The 20,049-nt window shown below is 43.5% G+C and overlaps 1 protein-coding gene across 3 annotated transcripts in view; it reads right to left on the bottom strand.

Moving 5' to 3' along the window:
• Positions 1–398: 398 nt before the first annotated feature.
• The window catches only part of atp8b4 (ATPase phospholipid transporting 8B4), a 286,247-nt gene continuing 266,596 nt past the window's right edge, over positions 399–20,049 (bottom strand). For all 3 annotated transcript variants that reach the window (XM_085968674.1, XM_085968673.1, XM_085968675.1), the window contains exons 27-29: positions 12,322–12,460; positions 11,642–11,772; positions 399–9,098 (exon numbers count right to left, since the gene is read on the bottom strand). In XM_085968674.1, coding sequence (XP_085824800.1) covers positions 8,820–9,098; positions 11,642–11,772; positions 12,322–12,460 — 549 coding nt within the window. In that variant the 3' untranslated portion in view covers positions 399–8,819. The remainder of the gene's footprint in view (positions 9,099–11,641; positions 11,773–12,321; positions 12,461–20,049) is intronic.

The following is a 20,049-nucleotide window of genomic DNA, read 5'->3' as shown; positions in this document are numbered from 1 at the left end:
GTCTAAAATATGACTCATATGTATACAACAAATGCAATAGAATGAGCACAGGGTGATTTAGAAGGGGACTTTAGTGCCTTCAGATTTGGTCAGTATGTCACAAGAGGGAAATGCATGCACAGGAGACGGCACAGAGAAGAGCAACAAAATTGATCACAACTATAAAATACTAGGAGGGAAGATTACAGATGCTTAAGCTTCACCGGACAGAAAGAGAACAGTTAATGAAGGATCGCTTCACTGAAAGAGCAACAATGTTTTGTAATATTTATCCAAGCAGATATTTAATGGCACCAAGAACTCTGGAGATAGTCAAAGTTTGGTATGCCAAATAGCCATTTCCCATCCCTGGCTTTTCTACAGTAGATTTGGTATATAACAGCATTCCAAAATAGCAATGAACTAAAAATGAAACTTTATTTCACCAACATTAACTTCACAAAGCATTTGGCTGCAAAGGAGTCACCAAAAAGTATGTGCGTCGAATTGTTGTCTTCTGCTACACACGATACTAAACATTGGAGTTTCAATGAGCTGAAATGCCTGGGAAAAATACCTTAAAACTAATCAGATGCAAATCATAGAATTTTACATAGAAACATAGAAGATAGGAGCAGGAGTAGGCCATTCGGTCCCTCGAGCCTACTCCGCCATTCAATGAGATCATGGCTGATCATCCAAATTCAGTACCCTGTCCCTGCTTTCTCCCCATATCCCTTGAGCCTTAAGAAATATATCTAACTCCTTCTTGAATATATTTAATGAATTGGCCTCAACTGCCTTCTGTGGTAGAGAATTCCACAGGTTCACCACTCTCTGGGTGAAGAAATTCCTCCTCATCTCTGTCCTAAATGGCTTACCCCTTATCATTAGACTGTGACCTGCAGAAAGAGGCCATTCGGCCCATTGTGCCTGTGCCGGCTCTTTGAAAGAGCTATCTAATTAGTCCCACTCCCCTGCTCTTTCCCTATAGCCCTGCAATTTTTCCTTTAAGTATATATCCAATTCCCTTTTGAAAGTTACTATTGAATCTGCTCAGATGAAGGAGGAAGGAATTTCTTCTTTAATACAGATGGGAGATGAGAGTGAAGGCTGGGTGGAGGGCAACCATGATGAGATTTCAAATATGCTGCAGAATTTGAAAATTCGGTTTATCATCAAAAACCAAACACCAGCTTTAACCATCCAAAAATCTACATCCCTTTCACATTAGATTTTTTAAATAGTCAAAAACATTTACAGCAGAAGGCACAAGTGGCAAGAAAAAAAAGTTTATAAACTGCACTGATGCTTCATATTTTTCCAATAAACAAATGTATAATGATGGAATTATACATTACAGATGTAAACACTATTTTCCCCCATTTTACAAATACAGCTAAAACTCTTCGGTATTCAAACATGCATCTTGAAACAATGTACACTTTTTTATTATTCCACAGAGAGACAATTCTTAACTATTTGCTCTAATTAAGATCTAATGTTCTGTAGAAGCATGGATTTTCACAACAGAAGTCAAACTTTGGCTTCTTAATTAGCTACATTTCTGACATCAAAAGTATATCTTTGATGTATGTGCCACAAGAGGAAAAACAAAAGCAATCTATGTAAATATTGAAAATAAAAATTAATCTTTTTATAAATTAGCATGTATATATTCTCGTGCTTTGCTGAACAATCTTGACAAATACATGAACGAACATTGACCTATGAATTATTTCTATATATGAATATTTAAATGCAATAATATTGTGCTTGTCTAGAGAGATAGATGACAGTAAATATTTATGGGGAACCAGTGCTAATTACTGTGCCCTTTAGAGAGAGTGAGAGAGCAAGCGAGAGCGAACATGAGAGATTTATTTAATTTTGAGTCCTTATCTTCTGTCGAAGAGGGAAGACTTTTCTCCCTTCTAATTGTACTAAATTTGAGCCCAGGCAGATGAGAGCTGAAAGGACACTATGTGCCCATAATTATTTACCTTGAGACATGAATGTGACTTTCCTGATTCTTTTGTAAGTCAGTTTGAAATTGCAGTCAGATCTGTATTCATGCAGTTGTGATGTAACTGAATGTATACTAATGTCCAGGATGCGGGGTGGGGGGGGGGGGGAATTAAAAATGTACTTATATGAATAGTTGTCAGCCTTGACTCAGTGACAACACTCTTGAGTCAGAAGGTTGTGGCTTCAATCCTCACTCCAGAGATTTAAGCAAATAATCTAGGCTGATACTTGAGTGCAGAACTGAGGGAAGGCTGCACTGTGAGAGATACCATCTTTCAGATGAGATGTTGAACCATAGTCTTGTCTGCTCTTGCAGGTGAATATAGAAAATCCTTGGCACTATTGTGGAAGAACTCCCTGTTCTTCTTAGTGTCCTAGCCAACAATTATCCCTCAACCAATACCACCAAAAACAGATTATCTGGTTAGTCTCTCATTGTTACTGGGACCTTGCTGTGTACAATTGGTTGCCATATTTCCATCCATTGCAACACTGGCTACACCTGGATCTCTCTTAGGAGAGATATGAAGATCAAAGACAGTTTTTGTTTCTTAGCACACATTCCGACATCAGATCATGAAATCAGTAGATTGCTTACCTTTTGTGTGGTCTTTCCCACTTTGAATTCAAGTTATCCGCTATATTCCAAGGTATTAATCCACCGAGGCACTCGGTGTGATTTTCAAATTGAATAATACGGGGCTGCTGGAAGTTGAAGACATTCTTCCAGCATCTCAAGTTGATTCTTCACAGCATGCCCACTTCAAAAAATTAAGACCATTCTCACCATCTTTGAGCTCATGCCCGGTGGACCAGCAGCTAAAGCACCAGTAGTGGACAACAGCTACTGGAAAAGTCATTTCGTAGGTATCAAGGAATGTGAAATGAACTGGGCATAGCAACACAAATGATAGTGAAACTGACTGAAGTACAATCCACTCCAGTGAGACAGAATTTGATGCATGAAGGTACAACAGCGACTCAAGATACCAAACACAGAACCTGCAAGAACATTAGAAATAGGAGCAGGAGTAGGCCATACGGCCCCTCGAGCCTGCTCCGCCATTCAATAAGATCATGGCTGATCATTGACCTCACTCCACTTTCCTGCCCGATCTCCATATCCCTTGATTCCCCTGGAGTCCAAAAATCTATCTATCTCAGCCTTGAATATACTCAAAGACTCAGCATTCACAGACCTCTGGGGCAGAGAATTCCAAAGATTCACAACCCACTGAGTGAAGAAATTCCTCCTCATCTCAGTCTTAAATGGCCTGAGACTATGCCCCCCTAGTTCTAGACACTCCAGCCAGGGGAAACAACCTCTCAGCATCTACACTGTCAATCAAGAAAAATATATATAAATAAAAAATAGAATTTGGAGAACAGAACAAAAGATAACAAGCTCCAAGATTTGAAGTGAATTCATTTTACTAAGGAAGCTCAGTGACATCACTGCAAGTACATTAACTGTGAGCTACTCAGGGTTGCTGCACTTGTCCAGCAGGGGATAGGGAGGTTTTGCAATAGTTGTAGTATTTACTGCATGGTGCCATTTTAAATTGATGATGTCAATCTATGTTCCCCACTGGACAACTGCATTAATACTCTAAGTGAAGGATAACCGAACAGGGAGGGATTATACTTTTCTTTCAAAAATAGTTAACAACAGTATCTTACATGATACTAGTCAAATAAAGAAAAGGTGTGGTAGATTTAGAAGAAACTAATATAATTACATTTTAGATATCATAAATCCACAAACGCAAATTTTGAGTATTTTGTATTGTCCATGTGGATTCTGACAGTTGTCTTTATCCTGTAATCTACCACAAATTATTTTTGATAAACCTGCAGTAATATGACAAAGGATTACAATGCATAATTCAGTATCAGTAAATGTAGATTACAAATCTTGCATTATAAACAGGTTTATTAGTCAGTCCAATGGATTAGATCCAGTTAATCAATAGGAGACATGGTAGGACCTGATTCATTTAAGGCTGCTGAATTCAATAGCATACAAATCTTCCCCCTTCAATCCCTATGGCATATTTGACCTGTGAGGAAAAGCAAGAAGCTGATCTACATACAACAGACCAGGCACAAGAATCGAGTCTTGCTTAATTGATTGAATTGGTGATGCACCTGTTATAAAGTTTGTGAACAAAGATTTGGGATGGCTCTGGGGAGAAAAAGAGAGGAACCAGTCATAGTACAAAGTGGCAGCCAGCTCCTGTGCCATCAAAGTGATAAATAACAGCAGAAGCTGTACTGGGAACTGGCAAACCTGGTACGGAACCACCAGGTCAAGCCATGTGTCCCTGCTAGGGGACTGCTCTGGGATTGGGAAAGTGTTCAGGAGATCACAAAACATGATGATGTACAATAATTGAGATGGCTCATGAAAAATCTGGTATCCAGTATCAGAAAAAAGGTTTCTATTATCAATTCCAGGAACTCAAGTTATGTGCTAATGTGAGGCACTTGGAAAAAGTGCTAAATCCCTCAAGGAGCCTGGGGCGTTCTGGCCACAGGCAACATCTGTTACAGTTAATGCTTCATACAGTTTACCCAGTGTACCTAAATACATGTAATTTTCATCTGGCAATATACCCTCTCTCCAGGCGTACAAACATACAGGGGGGGAGAAATTCAGTTGCTTTGCGCTAAGCAACTAGTGCCCGCCTCCCGCAAAATTCAGCAGGAGGTTAGTGGTGGCAGTAACCGTTAGCGTTCCGCCGCCGATGATGTCATCGCCGTGCGCTGCGCCCCGCTCGCGATCTTTGGTAGCACCGACATACCACCAGACGCTATGTCCGACGGGGTCAGGGGGGGCCTACCTGTAGTTGGGCGCTGCTAATAAAAGGCGAAGTGCTGGGCGGCCATTTTTGTTGCTGGCCGCCTGCCAACACCTGCCTCCATTGCTGTCGCTGGGCTCCTGAGCACCCCCACCCCACGGAGTGCCAGCTGGGCCCTGGGTCGCGCTGCGCAAGGCCCCTCCCCTTTAAGAAGGGGAGGAAGGCCTGCAGTACCGCGGCACATAGCGCGCGATATTCCCTCGCAGCGCCCCAAGAGGGAGGTGGGGTGCTTCCAGTAGCGCCCTGCTTTCCACTTGGGGCGCTACCAATGAATTTCGGCCACGGGGGTGCTAATTTTTTTCAGGGCGGTAAAAGTAGCTCCCCGGCGAAGTTAGTGCCTCAAAGGGGGCGCGACTCAATTTTTCCCCTGTGGACTCCTTTTTAGTTGACATTGGGTTCCTGTCATGTATAGGGTGCTTCCCAAACTTGGACTGCTTGAAGATAAATCTAGGAAATTCAGTGGCAGGTATCCATGGATTCTATAGAGTCCCATTAGTCACTGAAGAGGGACTCTGACTAGTGCTATTGAAACGTAGCTTGGACTCCCTCAACATACTCAGAATTGAAAAACCCGAAAACCAGATAATTGGAGATGTGCAACTAAGTATTGGTTTAAAGGAATGACAACAGCAAGGTTGGTTGAATTTAGGCTTACTAAAGCTAAACTTACTGAAAGCTCCCTTCTTCAACAAGAACAACTCATACTGTTTAGACTTTTCTGGTGGTACCCAGACTCAGAAGGGTCAAATCCTCTCCACATATTAGGCGTTATCAGCGGCATCCTTCTCTCCAGGATGATTTCCCAGTGTTTCAGTAACTTACATTATACCTGTCAGAAGGGTGAGACAGTCCTAGCAATTTAACATTGAAGATGATATACCGGTCAGAAAGGCAAGTACAACTTGTGATCAGCAGTAACTGGACAGGATGCACAATAGGAAAAATAAAACAGCAAGTGCAGTCAGGACGCTGACCAAAGACAATACTTGGCTGCAGATGGAGTGCGGTTCTTTAAATAAACTAGTGAATGTTCCATGGTGTTGCCTACAGGGAGTCAAGACTAAGTCCAGTATTTAGGCATATCAGGTTAGAAGACACTGAGATAACTGGACCCAGATGAGGGGTGGGAAGAGGTCAAGGGAAGGGGAGGGAAAGAGGGGGGAAGGAGGAGAAGATGTGGATGCGGAAGGTGGATGAGAGGAGAAGGAGCACAGGCAGGAGGAGCAGGCGGGGGGGGGGCGGTTAAAGGAGGGGGACAGAGGACAATGAAGGGTTGCGGGGCACTCGGCCATGGTTTATTTATTCACATGGGGGTGGGTGGAAAGAAGAGGGCAGTCAAAGTGTTTCTAGGTGTGGATCTGATGGAGAGAAGAGTTGTTTCTCAGCTTGTGGGGTGGGGGGGTGCAAATTTGCTTCTCATTGATTGTGTGGGGGGGGGGAAGGAATGTCCAAATGTATTCTAAGCAGGGGTGGCGGGGTCAAGTTTCAGCTCAGTGGGGATGTGAATTTGTTCATTGTGAGGGGAAAGGGGAAGGCCAAGTTTGTGCTCAGTCAGGGTGGTGGGAAATGAGAAGTTCATCCTCAGTTGGAGAAAAGGTTGAAGTTTTCTTCAATGGGGTGAAGCAAGGTAACGCTTATCCTCAGTGGGAATGGGATGGAAGGTAAGGTTTGTCCTCCCTGTGGAAGGGTTGAAAGGACATAGAAACATAGGAGCAGGAGTCGGCCATTCGGCCCTTCGAGCCTGCTCCGCCATTCAATATCATGGCTGATCTTCTATCTCAATACCATATTCCCGCTCTCTCTCCATACCCCTTGATGCCTTTTGTGTCTAGAAATCTATCTATCTCCTTCTTAAATATATTCAGTGACTTGGCTTCCACAACCTTCTGTGGTAGAGAATTCCACAGGTTCACCACCCTCTGAGTGAAGAAATTTTTCCACATTTCAGTCCTAAATGTCCTACCCCGTATCCTGAGACTGTGACCCCTCGTCTAGACCCTCCAGCCAGGGGAAACACCCTCCCTGCATCCAGTCTGTCTAGCCCTGTCAGAATTTTATACGTTTCAATGAGATCCCCTCTCATTCTTCTAAACCCTATTAAATACAGGCCTAGTCGACCCAATCTTTCCTCATATGACAGTCCTGCCATCCCAGGAAGCAGTCTGGTGAATCTTCGCTGCGCTCCCTCTATGGCAAGTATATCTTTTCTTAGGTAAGGAGACCAAAACTGCACACAGTACTCCAGGTGTGGTCTCATCAAGGCCCTGTATAATTGTAGTTATACTGACCTCTTTGTCCTCAAGCGGGCACGGGGAAATTTGCTCGTGCTCGGGTAGGTGTGACTTGATTTCTGCTCAGTTTGGTTGGGGTGGGGGGGTGGGGGGGGTGAGTGTGCCATGTTTTCTGCTCAATGGGGAGGGTGCTGCAATTGCTGCTCAGTTAAGGGTGGTTGGAATTTCTGGGCAGTGTGGCAGAAGATGGAATTTCTGTTTTGTGGAGGGGGGGGGGGGGGGAAGTTTAGAAGAGTATGGCCAAATCTTCTTGTTTCCTACCTTGGTCCAATGAGAACACTGAAGCAGTATTGTATTTTGTAGGCCTGCATGCACTTAGTCACATAACGTTACAGGCACAGTACCATTGGAATCCAGAGACTACTCACCATTTTTAATATGCAGTAGATATAAATAAGCAGTAATGTTACAGAGAGGATATTTATATGTCCGTAAAGTGCTCCTACAAAAAGAAAGAGCTTGCATTTATATAGTGCCTTTCACAACAGCAAGACATCTCAAAGCTTTTCACAGCCGAAGAATACTTTTGAAGTGTAGTCACTGTTGTCATGGAGGAAATGTGGCAGCCAATATGCGCACAGCAAAGTCCCAATAAAAATGAGGAAAACATTGGTGTTCAGCCAGAAAACCTTCTTTCATGAGAAATAAACAGTGAAGCATTGCTGGTTGTTGGAGGTGGCCAGTAGCATGGTACTAAAGATGCATTTGAACAGGGATGAAATCAATTGATGCAATTACTGTGTGCAGAAGTCTTAAAACAGACCTTGTCCCTTTGATTTCCCCCCTTTGGGAAAATGGTCCTAATCTACTGATATATAAAGAATAACTGTATGAAGAGCAATTATTTTGGAGAAAGCATATTGCAAATATAACAATTCATACAAGGTTAGCTGTTGTATTTCAATGGAGAAAGCCAATCAGAAAGTGAAGTTACACAGAACCGTTAAAGCAGAAAGTGTTTGTAGATGCAGAGTATGGTTTTCAAAAACATACATACATTCAAATAAAAATCAGTTGTTTCCTTGTGAAAGGAAAACTCAAAGGCACTAATTCCTCAAATGAGGTCATAGCTACAGGATCACAGTGTAACATTCTTAAGACAGAATATAATATAATTGGGTCCCTCAAGTGAAGGAAATGAACTACATTATATACAGCTGCAAAGTAAATCCTCCATATTTAAAAGCTCTGCCACTGTAGTTCTGTAATCTTGTTTGTGTAGGTCCATTTAAGTTGAACAGCATTAAGCAATGCAACTGTTGCTCTTTTGCATTATAAAAATGTTTCCAAAGGTTAAAAAATATTTACAGCTCAGAAATACAAACTTGTGTTTTAACAGGGACCTCAGCAGATATACTGACAAGTGCCTCACAACGCTCACCTTCGATTTAATCAGACATTTTTGCCAAGTTTACAGAAATCCTAAGTTGGAATTTTCTCTTGTTAACACTTGCTACCTGGCAGCAAAGAGTCCACCATATGATAGAACGGATGTCCAGCATTACAAGATTGAGAAGTAACAGCTCATAAACGAGAGTTCATTACTTTGTGATTCTTCAGCAAGTAGTGATTTCAAACTTTGTGGATGTACAGCACAGTGCAAACTATGGCCAAGTTTTAAAGTGAGGGAAAGCCGCTTTCCCTCCAAGTAACGGTTGCTCTACAGTTTAATATTTTTCTCACTGCCAAAGCTATTTACGGTCTCTGTTGTTTTCTTCCGTAAGTTTTCAATCCAACTGGTGCTGCTCAGCATCGACTTCCCGGTTACCACTGGTGACGGATTGCCTAAGCGCATGTTCCTTCCCGAGGTAATGAGCTCACCATAGCCCTCTTGATGAGCAAATGCATAACCTGATCTTCTTGAGCTGGTGCGGTTTACACGTCGCATCCGGTGCTGCACTGGCTTCTGTTTTCTTCTGGCACGTTGCAAGTATCGTACCTGAAAACAAAACACATAATAATTCTTGGAAACATACAGTAAAAAAATAGATGCTTTACCTATTTGTAAACCTTTTTTTTTTTAAATGAGGGCTTTTCATGGGTTTGAGTGGCATTCTGGATAGATACAGAGTAGTGGTCCCTCTACACTGTCTCATCAAACTCTGCTGGAGCAGGTACAGCACGGCTTAGATACACATAAACCTCCGACTACATTCTGGATAGCTGTCAATGAGTCTGTTGGCTTAAAATTCTCTTTAAAAGATGGGTCTTTTCAAAATTTGGAAAGAACATTTTCCAGAAAAATATATCATGGATAATGCTTCCGCTCTACTGAATGCAACAATGGAGCGTTTGGATCATTACTGAGAGCGGTACGATCAAGAGGCCACTGTTACACTGTCTGTTTGCACCACTCGCTAATTGGGGAAAGTTGAGCTCCACACACGAACACCAAAATGCACGCACACAGCTTTACTCGTCATTCAATAATCACTGGTGAAATCTGAAACATGAAATCTGTTCTGCTGATTCTTTTTCAAAGGCAGCACAGTAAACTTTTCGAGTACTTTATAAACCATGGGGGTGATTTTGTCAATGGGGAGCTTTTGGAGGTGGGACTCCCACTTGTCGGGTTTCAGTCCCACCTCCATCAACTTCTGGCCAACTCACGCTATTTTCCCTGACTGAACTTGTTAAGCCCGCCCAGCGGGTTTAGCAGGCCAATTAAGGGAAAGCCGATTGCAGAGAACATCAACATAAGAACATAAGAAATAGGAGCAGGAGTCGGCCATTCGGCCCTTCAAGCCTGCTCCACCATTCAATGAGATCATGGCTGAACTTCTGCCTCAATTCCATTCACCGGCCCTATCGCCATATCCCTTGATGCCCTTACTAGTCAGAAATCAATCGACTTCTGTTTTGAATATACCCAATGACTGAGCCTCCACAGCCCTCTGGGGTAGAGAATTCCAAAGATTCACCACCCTTTGTGTGAAGAAATTTCTTCTCATCTCAGTACTGAATGGCCTACCCTTTATCCTGAGGCTGTGGCCCCTGGTTCTAGATACCCCAGCCAAAGGAAACATTCTCCCAGCATCCACCCTATCAAGCCCTGTAATAATTTTGTATGCTTCAATGAGATCCCCTCTCATTCTTCTGAATTCAAGAGAATACAGGCTTAGTTTACTCAATCTCTTCTCATACGACAGTCCCGCCATCCCAGGAATCAATCTCGTGAACCTTCGTTGTACTCCCTCTATGGCAAGTATATCCTTTCTTAGGTAAGGAGACCAATATTGTACACAGTACTCCAGGTGTGGTCTCACCAAGACCCTATATAATTGGAGTAAGACTTCTTTACTCCTGTACTCAAATCCTCTTGTAATGAAGGCCAGCATACCATTTGCCTTCCTAATGGCTTGCTGCACCTGCACACTTTGTGACTCATGTACAAGGACACCCGGGTCCCTTTGAGAATCTGCATTCCCCAATCTTTCACCATTTAGGAAATACTCTGCCTTTCTGTTTTTTCTACCAAAGTGGATAACAACCCAGACCTGAAACGTTAACTCTGTTTCTCTCTCCACGGATGCTGCCTGACCTGCTGAGTGCTTCCAGCATTTTCTGTTGTTATTTCACATATGATGATATTAGGGCAGGTGACCAAAATCCTGGTCAAAGAGGTAGGTTTTAAGGAGCGTCTTAAAAGCAAATGTAATTTAACACTGATAAATACAAACTCATTAATATGGTTTGAAAAATGTAGCTGGTAACTGTACAATGAAACAAACTGAATTAACACAGAGAGAAAGGGACCTGGGTGTAATAGCAGACATGTCATTTTCAGTCTGTAGACAATGTGGTGAAGCAATATTTCAAAAAATTGTAATAGAATGCTAGAATAAGTAGCTAGAACAAGCAAATACAAGTCGACAGAAGTTACGCTAAGCCTTTACAATGCACCAGTGAGACTACACTTTGGGGTTCTGAATTCAGCTTTGTTTAATACAACAATACAAAATAGTGTACATAAATGTGAGAGCAGCAAACATAAACGAGATGAGCTATGAGGAAAGTTAGAGAAGCTTAAGCTCTCAAGTCTAGACAGAAAGCAATTAATTGGGTGGGGAGGGGACATCATTGAGCTGTACAAAATATTAAAAGATAGATAGGGTAAAGCCAGAAGATTATTCCAAATTAAACCAAAAAAGTAGGAACAGAGGACATAACTTTGAAATGGTGAGAAATAGTTTCAACAGTTATGAGAAATTTCTTTATTCAAAGTATTAAATGTTCAATTTCAATTTCAATTTTATTTGTCACATAACCAAATACAACAAGTGAAATCCAGTCAGTGAAATGCTTTTTTCTTAACGAGCCGAGCGCACCAAGCAGCAAAGGACACTTAGCTGCCTGGTATGATAGTTATAACAGGAGAGCCAAGCCTCAAGGCTGGACAAAACTCAGTTAGATGGACAAGCAAGGGTCTGTGTTTTACAGCACAGATGAAAACCAATCCGAGATAAAGAACTGAATACGTACCTTATCACTCAAGGTTGGTTTCAAATCTACCATCAGGAACCTGAATGCCACCACCGGCATGATGCACAGCACCGTGGTCACAATTATGACAAGCCACACCGTAAGATGGATCAGGGAATTTCGAGCATTTCCTGGAAGCATAAATATTTTTAAGTATTCTTCAATATGCTTAAATGTCCGAAGTGTTGTATCTGACCTTTGTTTGATATTTATAATAAAGTTGCAAACAATTTCCTTATGAATTTGTTACAAATAGCAGAAGCAATCGGAAGGCATCACATTGATGTAAAAAATATTTCCATGAAGATTTAGCCATTATTTTAATGCTTCTTAGTTTCCATCTTTGAAAATGAGCAAAAAAGGTAAATGTTTAATAGAACCATTCCTAAATTAAAAGTTACCAATATCAACTTTTAACTGATTTAACAATAACTATCGAAACTGGCTCCAAACTAAACCGATCAATTACAGAACTAAATGGGATTTTGTTTACTAAAATCCAAATGTAGGAAAATGTACATCACAAGATGATTTAAGCAACCAGTTGTCTAATTCATTAAGTTGCAGAGTTTAATATGCACAGATGACGACAAAATATGTTAGGCACAACCTAGTCAGATGAACTGGTGGGCAGCATGGCTGCAGCAAGACCGCATTAAGTTAAGGTTCAAGAGACTTACCTACAAAAGGAAATTGGCTTGGAAATATTGCAAACAATCCATTACTGTGCATTGCAAACAAGATGGAGAAATAGACAGCCACGCTACCCCATATGAAGAAGTGGTTGACTGCTGTCCAATAGCTGGTGTCAAGCCCAATCTGTAAATAGAATCAGAAAAAAAAGAGCTTTTTAAAAATTATTCATTCTTGGGACATGGGTGTAGGTGGCAAGACTGGCATTTATTACCCATCCCTAGTTGCCCTCAGAAGGTGGTGTTGAGCCTTGTTTTTGAACCACTGCAGTCCGTGTGGTGAAGATGCTCCCACAATGCTATTTTGCAGTTTGATACAAATGAATGGATTGCTAGGTCAATTCAGAGGGCAGTTAAGAGTCAACCATGTTACATAGAAACATAGAAGATAGGAGCAGGAGTAGGCCATTCAGCCCCTTGAGCCTGTTCTGCCATTTAATGAGATCATGGCTGATCATCCAAATTCAGTACCCTGTCCCTGCTTTCTCCCCATATCCATTTAGCCTCAATAAATATATCTAACTCCTTCTTGAATATATTTAATGAATTGGCCTCAACTGCCTTCTGTGGTAGAGAATTCCACAGGCTCACCACTCTCTGGGTGAAGAAATTCCTCCTCATCTCAGTCCTAAATGGCTTACCCCTTATCCTTAGACTGTGACCCCTGGTTCTGGACTCCCCCGCCATCGGGAACATCCTTCCTGCATCTAGTCTGTCTAGTCCTGTTAGAATTCTATAAGTTTCAATGAGATCCCCTCTCGTTCTTCTAAACTCTGGCGAATACAAGCCCAATCGACCCAGTCTCTCTTCATACGTCATTCCTGTCATCCCAGGCATCAGTCTGGTGAATCTTCGCTGCACTCCCTCCATGGCAAGAACATCCTTCCTCAGATAAGGCGACCAAAACTGCACACAATACTCAAGGTGTGGTCTCACCAAGGCCCTGTACAACTGCAGCAAGACATCCTTGCTCCTGTATTCGAATCCTCTCGCTATGAAGGCCAACAATGTTGGCAGGGGACTGGAGTCACATATAAGCTGAAATGGGTAAGGACAGCAGATTTCCTTCCTTAAAGAAAATTAGTGAACCAGTTAGGTTTTTACAACAATCTAAAAGTTTTTTTTTTACTGATAACACTTTTTAAAAAAAATTCCAGATTTTTTAAAATACTGAATTTAAAATTCTCAAAATGCCATTGTGGGATTTGAATTCATGTTCTCTGGATTGTCAGACCAGGTATCTGGATTACTAGGTCAGTAACATAACCACTACACTACCAGTTATATGCAATCCATATTTTGTACCGATTTACAATGGAAGTGAATTCAATTAAAAAAGCTTCAAAGCCAACGGTGAAACTAAATGCAGCAAACCTTCAGCAACAATCCCACAGCACTAACCCAGGACAGTTACTTTACCTTTTAAATAATGGGTTTATTTGATGTCAATCATCACAAGTCATGGCTTGGTCGTTTATGTTACGCACTGGTAGCATTTTAATTGTCCACTTTATGTAGCTCATCAGAAAAGTAAAAGATTAGCAACTAGAAAATTTAACAGGTCTATAAAAGATCAGTCTTAAGCGTTAATGACCAAGTAACGCAGCTATTATACATATCAGAAAAATAACAACTGCAGATTGTTAATCTATAAAGGTAACAGATAATTTGATGCAAATAATACATAATGCTAATGCATATTTATAATTGAAGTATTATTGCTGGATGTTTCTACAGTAGAGCGTTTAAATGAAGATTGGCAGAGCAGGCTCGAGGGGCCGAATGGCCTACTCCTGCTCCTATCTTCTATGTTTCTATGTAAGATATTTGTATAAGATGTCCTCCATATGATTAGTTTTGCTCAGCCCGAAACAGATTCACTGGCACAATGCCTGGTCCATTTGTCTGTGAACGGATCACTGCATTTGAAATCCAGTTGCAACAAGAGCAGTAATATCTTGCCGCCAAGGCAATTTGATGGACTGTTATTTTGATGCAGTGCTCTTGCACTGTATTCCACAGAACGTGCGATCAGCTAGCATTCCAAACCTAGCCTGGTCGGATTTCTCCCATGCGGTTTACCATTTTGTACTGGATTCTTAGCAACGTGCATTCACTGACAAATTCAAAAGCACAAAGGAGTATTGTTTCATGCAGTTATTCTTCTTTCCATATTTTACCAGCACTGTCCCAATGTGCAGCCGTGCATAACACACTGCAGTATTGGGTTTGTGAGCAGCGGAGGTCTTTGGGTTAGGGCGAGGGGAGAAAGGGAACAAATTACCGAGTTACATCACCATGGTCACTGTTTTTCCAAACTCCAGCTAAACTATGCCTGTTGGTAAAACAAGGATTCATATTTGTTGATGTAATGTAACATTTACAATTCTATTTGAGAATACCTCATTTATCCATTAGGTGGCGCTGAAGTACACTGGTTGTACTATCGTATCAGTTTATAGAAATCACATCAAAGAGTTCTGCTACAATAGTGATTTTATATAAAATACATTCGTCAGAGCAGTTCTGATGAAGGGTCATCGACCTGAAACGTTAACTCTGTTTCGCTCTCCACAGATGCTGCCTGACCTGCTGAGTATTTTTTTTATTCATTGATGGGATGTGGGCATCGCTGGCTAGGCCTGCATTTAGTGCCCATCCCTAATTGCCCTCGAGAAGATGGTGGTGAGCCGCCTTCTTGAACCGCTGCAGTCCATATGGTGTAGGTACACCCACTATGCTGTTAGGAAGGGAGTTCCAGGATTTTGGCCCAGCGACAGTGAAGGAACGGCGATACAGGTCCAAGTCAGGATGGTGTGTGGCTTGGAGGGGAACTTGTAGGTGGTGATGTTCCCATGCGTCTGCTGCCCTTGTCCTTCTAAGTGGTAGAGGTCACGGGTTTGGAAGGTGCTGTTGAAGGAGCTTTGGCAAGTTGCTGCAGTGCATCTTGTAGATGGTACATACTGCAGCCACAGTGTGCTGGTGTTGGAGGGAGTGAATGTTGAAGGTGGATGGAGTGCCAATCAAGCGGGCTGCTTTATCCTGAATGGTGTCGGGCTTCTTGAGTGTTGTTGCAGCTGCACTCATCCAGGCAAGTGGAGAGTATTCCATCACACTCCTGACTTGTGCCTTGTAGATGGTGGAAAGGCTTTGGGGAGTCAGGAGGCGAGACACTCGCTGCAAAATTCCCAGCCTCTGGCCTGCTCTCGTAGCCACAGTATTTATATGGCTGGTCTAGTTCAGTTTCTGATCAATGGTAACCCCCAGGATGTTGATAGTGGGGGATTCAGCAATGGTAATGCCATTGAATGTCAAGGGGAGATGGTTAGAGTCTCGCTTGTTGGAGATGGTCATTGCCTGGCACTTGTGTGGTGCGAATGTTACTTGCCACTTGTCAGCCCAAGTCTGAATGTTGTCCAGGTCTTGCTGCATATGGACACGGACTGCGTCAGTATCTGACGAGTCTCGAATGGTGCTGAACAGTGTGCAATCGTCAGCGAACATCCCCACTTCTGACCTTATGATGGAGGGAAGGTCATTGATGAAACAGCTGAAGATGGTTGGGCCTAGGACACTGCCCTGAGGAACTCCTGCAGTGATGTCATGTGATTGAGATGAATGACCTCCAACAACCACAGCCAACTTCCTTTGTGCTAGGTATGATTCCAACCAATGGAGAGTTTTCCCCTTGATTCCCATTGACTTCAGTTTTGCTAGGGCTCCTTGATGCCACACTCGATCAAATGCTGCCTTGATGTCAAGGGCAGTCACTCTCACCTCACCTCTTGAGTTCAGCTCTTTTGTCCATGTTTGGACCAAGGCTGTAATGAGGTCAGGAGCTGAGTGGCCCTGGCGGAACCCAAACTGGGCGTCAGTTAGCAGGTTATTGCTGAGTAAGTGCCGCTTGATAGCACTGTCGACGACACCTTCCATCACTTTGCTGATGATTGAGAGTAGACTGATGGGACGGTAATTGGCCGGGTCTGATTTGTCCTGCTTTTTGTAGACAGGACATACTTGGGCAATTTTCCACATTGCCGGGTAGATGCCAGTGTTGTAGCTGTACTGGAACAGCTTGGCTCGGGGCGCAGCTAGTTCTGGAGCACAAGTCTTCAGTACTATTGCCGGAATGTTGTCAGGGCCCGTAGCCTTTGCAGTATCCAGTGTCTTCAGCCGTTTCTTGACATCACGTGGAGTGAATTGAATGGGCTGAAGACTGGCATCTGTGATGCTGGGGACTGCAGGAGGAGGCCGAGATGGATCATCCACTCGGCACTTCTGGCTGAAGATAGTTGCAAATGCTTCAGCCTTGTCTTTTGCACTCACATGCTGGGCTCCACCATCATTGAGGATGGGGATATTTTTGGAGCCTACTCCTCCGGTTAACTGTTTAATTGTCCACCACCACTCACGACTGGGTGTGGCAGGACTGCAGAGCTTTGATTTGATCCGATGGTTGATAGATCGCTTAGCTCTGTCTATCGCATGTTGCTTCTGTTGTTTGGCATGCAAGTAGTCCTGTGTTGTAGCCTCACCAGGTTGACACCTCATTTTTCGGTATGCCTGGTGCTGTTCCCGGCATGCTCTCCTGCACTCTTCGTTAAACCAGGGTTGATCTCCCGGCTTGATGGTAATGGTAGAGTGAGGGATATGCCGGGCCATGAGGTTACAGATTGTGGTTGAATACAATTCTGCTGCTGCTGATGGCCCACAGTGCCTCATGGATGCCCAGTTTTGAGTTGCCAGATCTGTTCGAAATCTGTCCCATTTAGCACAGTGGTAGTGCCACACAACACAGTGGAGGGTATCCTCAACATGAAGACGGGACTTCGTCTCCACAAGGACTGTGCGGTGGTCACTTCCACCAATGCTGTCATGGACAGATGCATCTGCAACAGGTAGATTGGTGAGGACGAGATCAAGTAGGTTTTTCCCTCTTGTTGGTTCCCTCACCACCTGTCGCAGACCCAGTCTGGCAGCTATTTCCTTTAGGACTCGGCCAGCTCGGTCAGTTGTGGTGCTACCGAGCCACTCTTGGTGATGGACATTGAAGTCCCCCACCCAGAGGACATTTTGTGCCCTTGCTACTCTCAGTGCTTCTTCCAATTGGTGTTCAACATGAAGGAGTACTGATTCATCAGCTGAGGGAGGGCGGTAGGTGGTAATCAGCAGGAGGTTTCCTTGTCCATGTTTGACTTGATGCCATGGGACCTCATGGGGTCCTGAGTCAATGTTGAGGACTCCCAGGGCTATTCCCTCCCGACTGTATACCACGGTACCACCACCTCTGGTGGGTCTGTCCTGCCGGTGGGACAGGACATACCCAGGGATGGTGATGGTGGTGTCTGGGACATTGGTTGTAAGGTATGATTCGGTAATTATGACTATGTCAGGCTGTTGCTTGACTAGTCAGTGGGACAGCTCTCCCAATTTTGGCACAAGCCCCCAGATGTTGGTAAGGAGGACTTTGCAGGGTCGACAGGGCTGGGTTTGCCATTGTCGTTGTCGTTTCCGGTGCCGAGGTCGATGCTGGGTGGTCGTCCGGTTTTATTCTTATTGTTTTTCGTAGCAGTTGTTTACAACTGAGTGGCTTGCTAGGCCATTTCAGAGGGCATTAAGAGTCAACCACATTGCTGTGGGTCTGGAGTCATATGTCGGCCAGACCAGGTCAGGACCGCAGACTTCCTTCCCTAAAGGACATTAGTGAACCAGATGGGTTTTTGCAACAATCGACAATGGTATCATGGTCGCCATTACTAATGGCTAACATTTAATTCCAGAATTAAATTGAATTGAATTTAAATTCCACCAGCTGCCGTGGTGGGATTTGAACCCATATCCTCAGAGCATTTGACTGAGCCTCTGGCTTACTCATCTAGTGACATAACCACTGCGCCACCGCCTCCCCATTTTCTGTTTTTATTTCAGATTTCCAGCATCCACAGTATTCTGCTTTTGTCTGATCATAATATATTTAGTTTTAATCTTATTGGCCAATCCAAGGCTGCAGCCAATCTAAAGCTGGTCCCAGATTTTAAGAGGGCTAACTTTACCAAAATGGCCGAAAATCTGTCAAAAGTTGACTGGGTAACCCTACTAGATAGGAAATCCAGTACCGAGGACAAACTATTCTCAAACAGTATGAAGCCATCTATGTCCCAATGGTTTAAAGAAGGGCACATGGTAAAACAAAACCATTATGGTTCACGGGGAATGTACAGAGGCAAATTCGACTGCGACAGAGATCTCTGGAAAAGATGGCGCATAGTTGTGACAATAATAGCAAAAGCTTTTTTAGCAAATGTCAGAAAGTCAAAAGACTGTATAGGGCCACTAAAGGATACCGTAGGGCAGATTCAAACTGATTCTCAGATTATAGCAGAGCTGCTGAATGATTATTTTGCATCAGTCTGTACTCCTCACAGAATCACAGAAACTCCACAGTGCAGATAGAGGCCATTTCGGCCCATCGAGTCTGCACCGGCACATATCCCACCCGATTCCCGTAACCCCTACACCAACACATATCCCACCCTATCCCCGTAACCCCACGTATTTAATCCCCCTAACACTAAGGGTCAATTTATCATAGCCAACCAACCTAACCCGCACATCTTTGGACTGTGGGAGGAAACCGGAGCACCCGGAGGAAACCCACGCAAACACGGGGAGAATGTACAAACTCCACACAGACAGTCACCCGAGGCCGGATTCGAACCCGGGTCCCTGGCGCTGTGAGGCAACAGTGCTAACCACTATGCCACCGTGCTGCCCTAACCACTATGCCACCTGTAGATGATGCTTATAATTCAGATAAGGGTTGCTCAGTATTGAATAGCATTATTATTAAAATAGATCGTATTGTCATTTTGGATAGATTAGGGAAGCTCAAAATTGATAGGGCTCCAGGTCTGGATAATATCCATCCGAGGGTGATTAAGGAGGAGATGGGACGGGCGAGGAGACGGGACCGGCGGAGGAGACGGGACCGGCGGAGGAGACGGGACCGGCGGAGGAGACGGGACCGGCGGAGGAGACGGGACCGGCGGAGGAGACGGGACAGGCGGAGGAGACGGGACAGGCGGAGGAGACGGGACAGGCGCTCTGTGAGCCCCTTGCCCGACGAGTAGAAGAACCCCAGCGGAAATTTGCCCTCACACATCTCATCACTTGCCATGAACAAAATCAAACACTACAGCCGCCATTTTAATCGAGCACCACATGGTGGGAACAGGTGGATTCACGTTGAACGCCTGCTTTACACTCCGCTCAATTTTACGCTCCAGTGAAGTGCCTGTCAGGCGGGTTATGTTGAAATCGGGACTCCCATCCTCGAAATTCTCACCAACATAACAGGGTGATATTATATAGATAAAAAATATGAATTGCAGGATGGACAAATGGTCAGCGCTCCAAAAAATAGATAGAAGGTAAAATCAGATGGGCAAGATAATCCTGTGTACAGTTGTGTGTGCTGGTCTAACACAATGCTGTACTTAAAACTGCTGCAATAAAAAAACACTTGTACATGAACTCATCCGGTTAAATCTTCATATACAAAACATAGTGACGTAAGAAAACTACTAGGCACTTGGTCTGAGTATCAAACAAGGCTTTAATCAACTGTTTTACAACATGGAGATCTAGTTGTGTCCTTCACTAGTTCCTGTTAAAGAATGTCCTGAGCAAGCTGGGCCCGTGCCCGAGTATTTATAC

Source organism: Somniosus microcephalus, chromosome 27 (genome assembly GCF_052327205.1).
Source record: "Somniosus microcephalus isolate GS21.2 chromosome 27, FLI_Smic_1.0, whole genome shotgun sequence".
In the NCBI taxonomy this organism is placed as follows: domain Eukaryota; kingdom Metazoa; phylum Chordata; class Chondrichthyes; order Squaliformes; family Somniosidae; genus Somniosus; species Somniosus microcephalus.
This window is presented reverse-complemented; position numbering and strand designations above follow the sequence as displayed.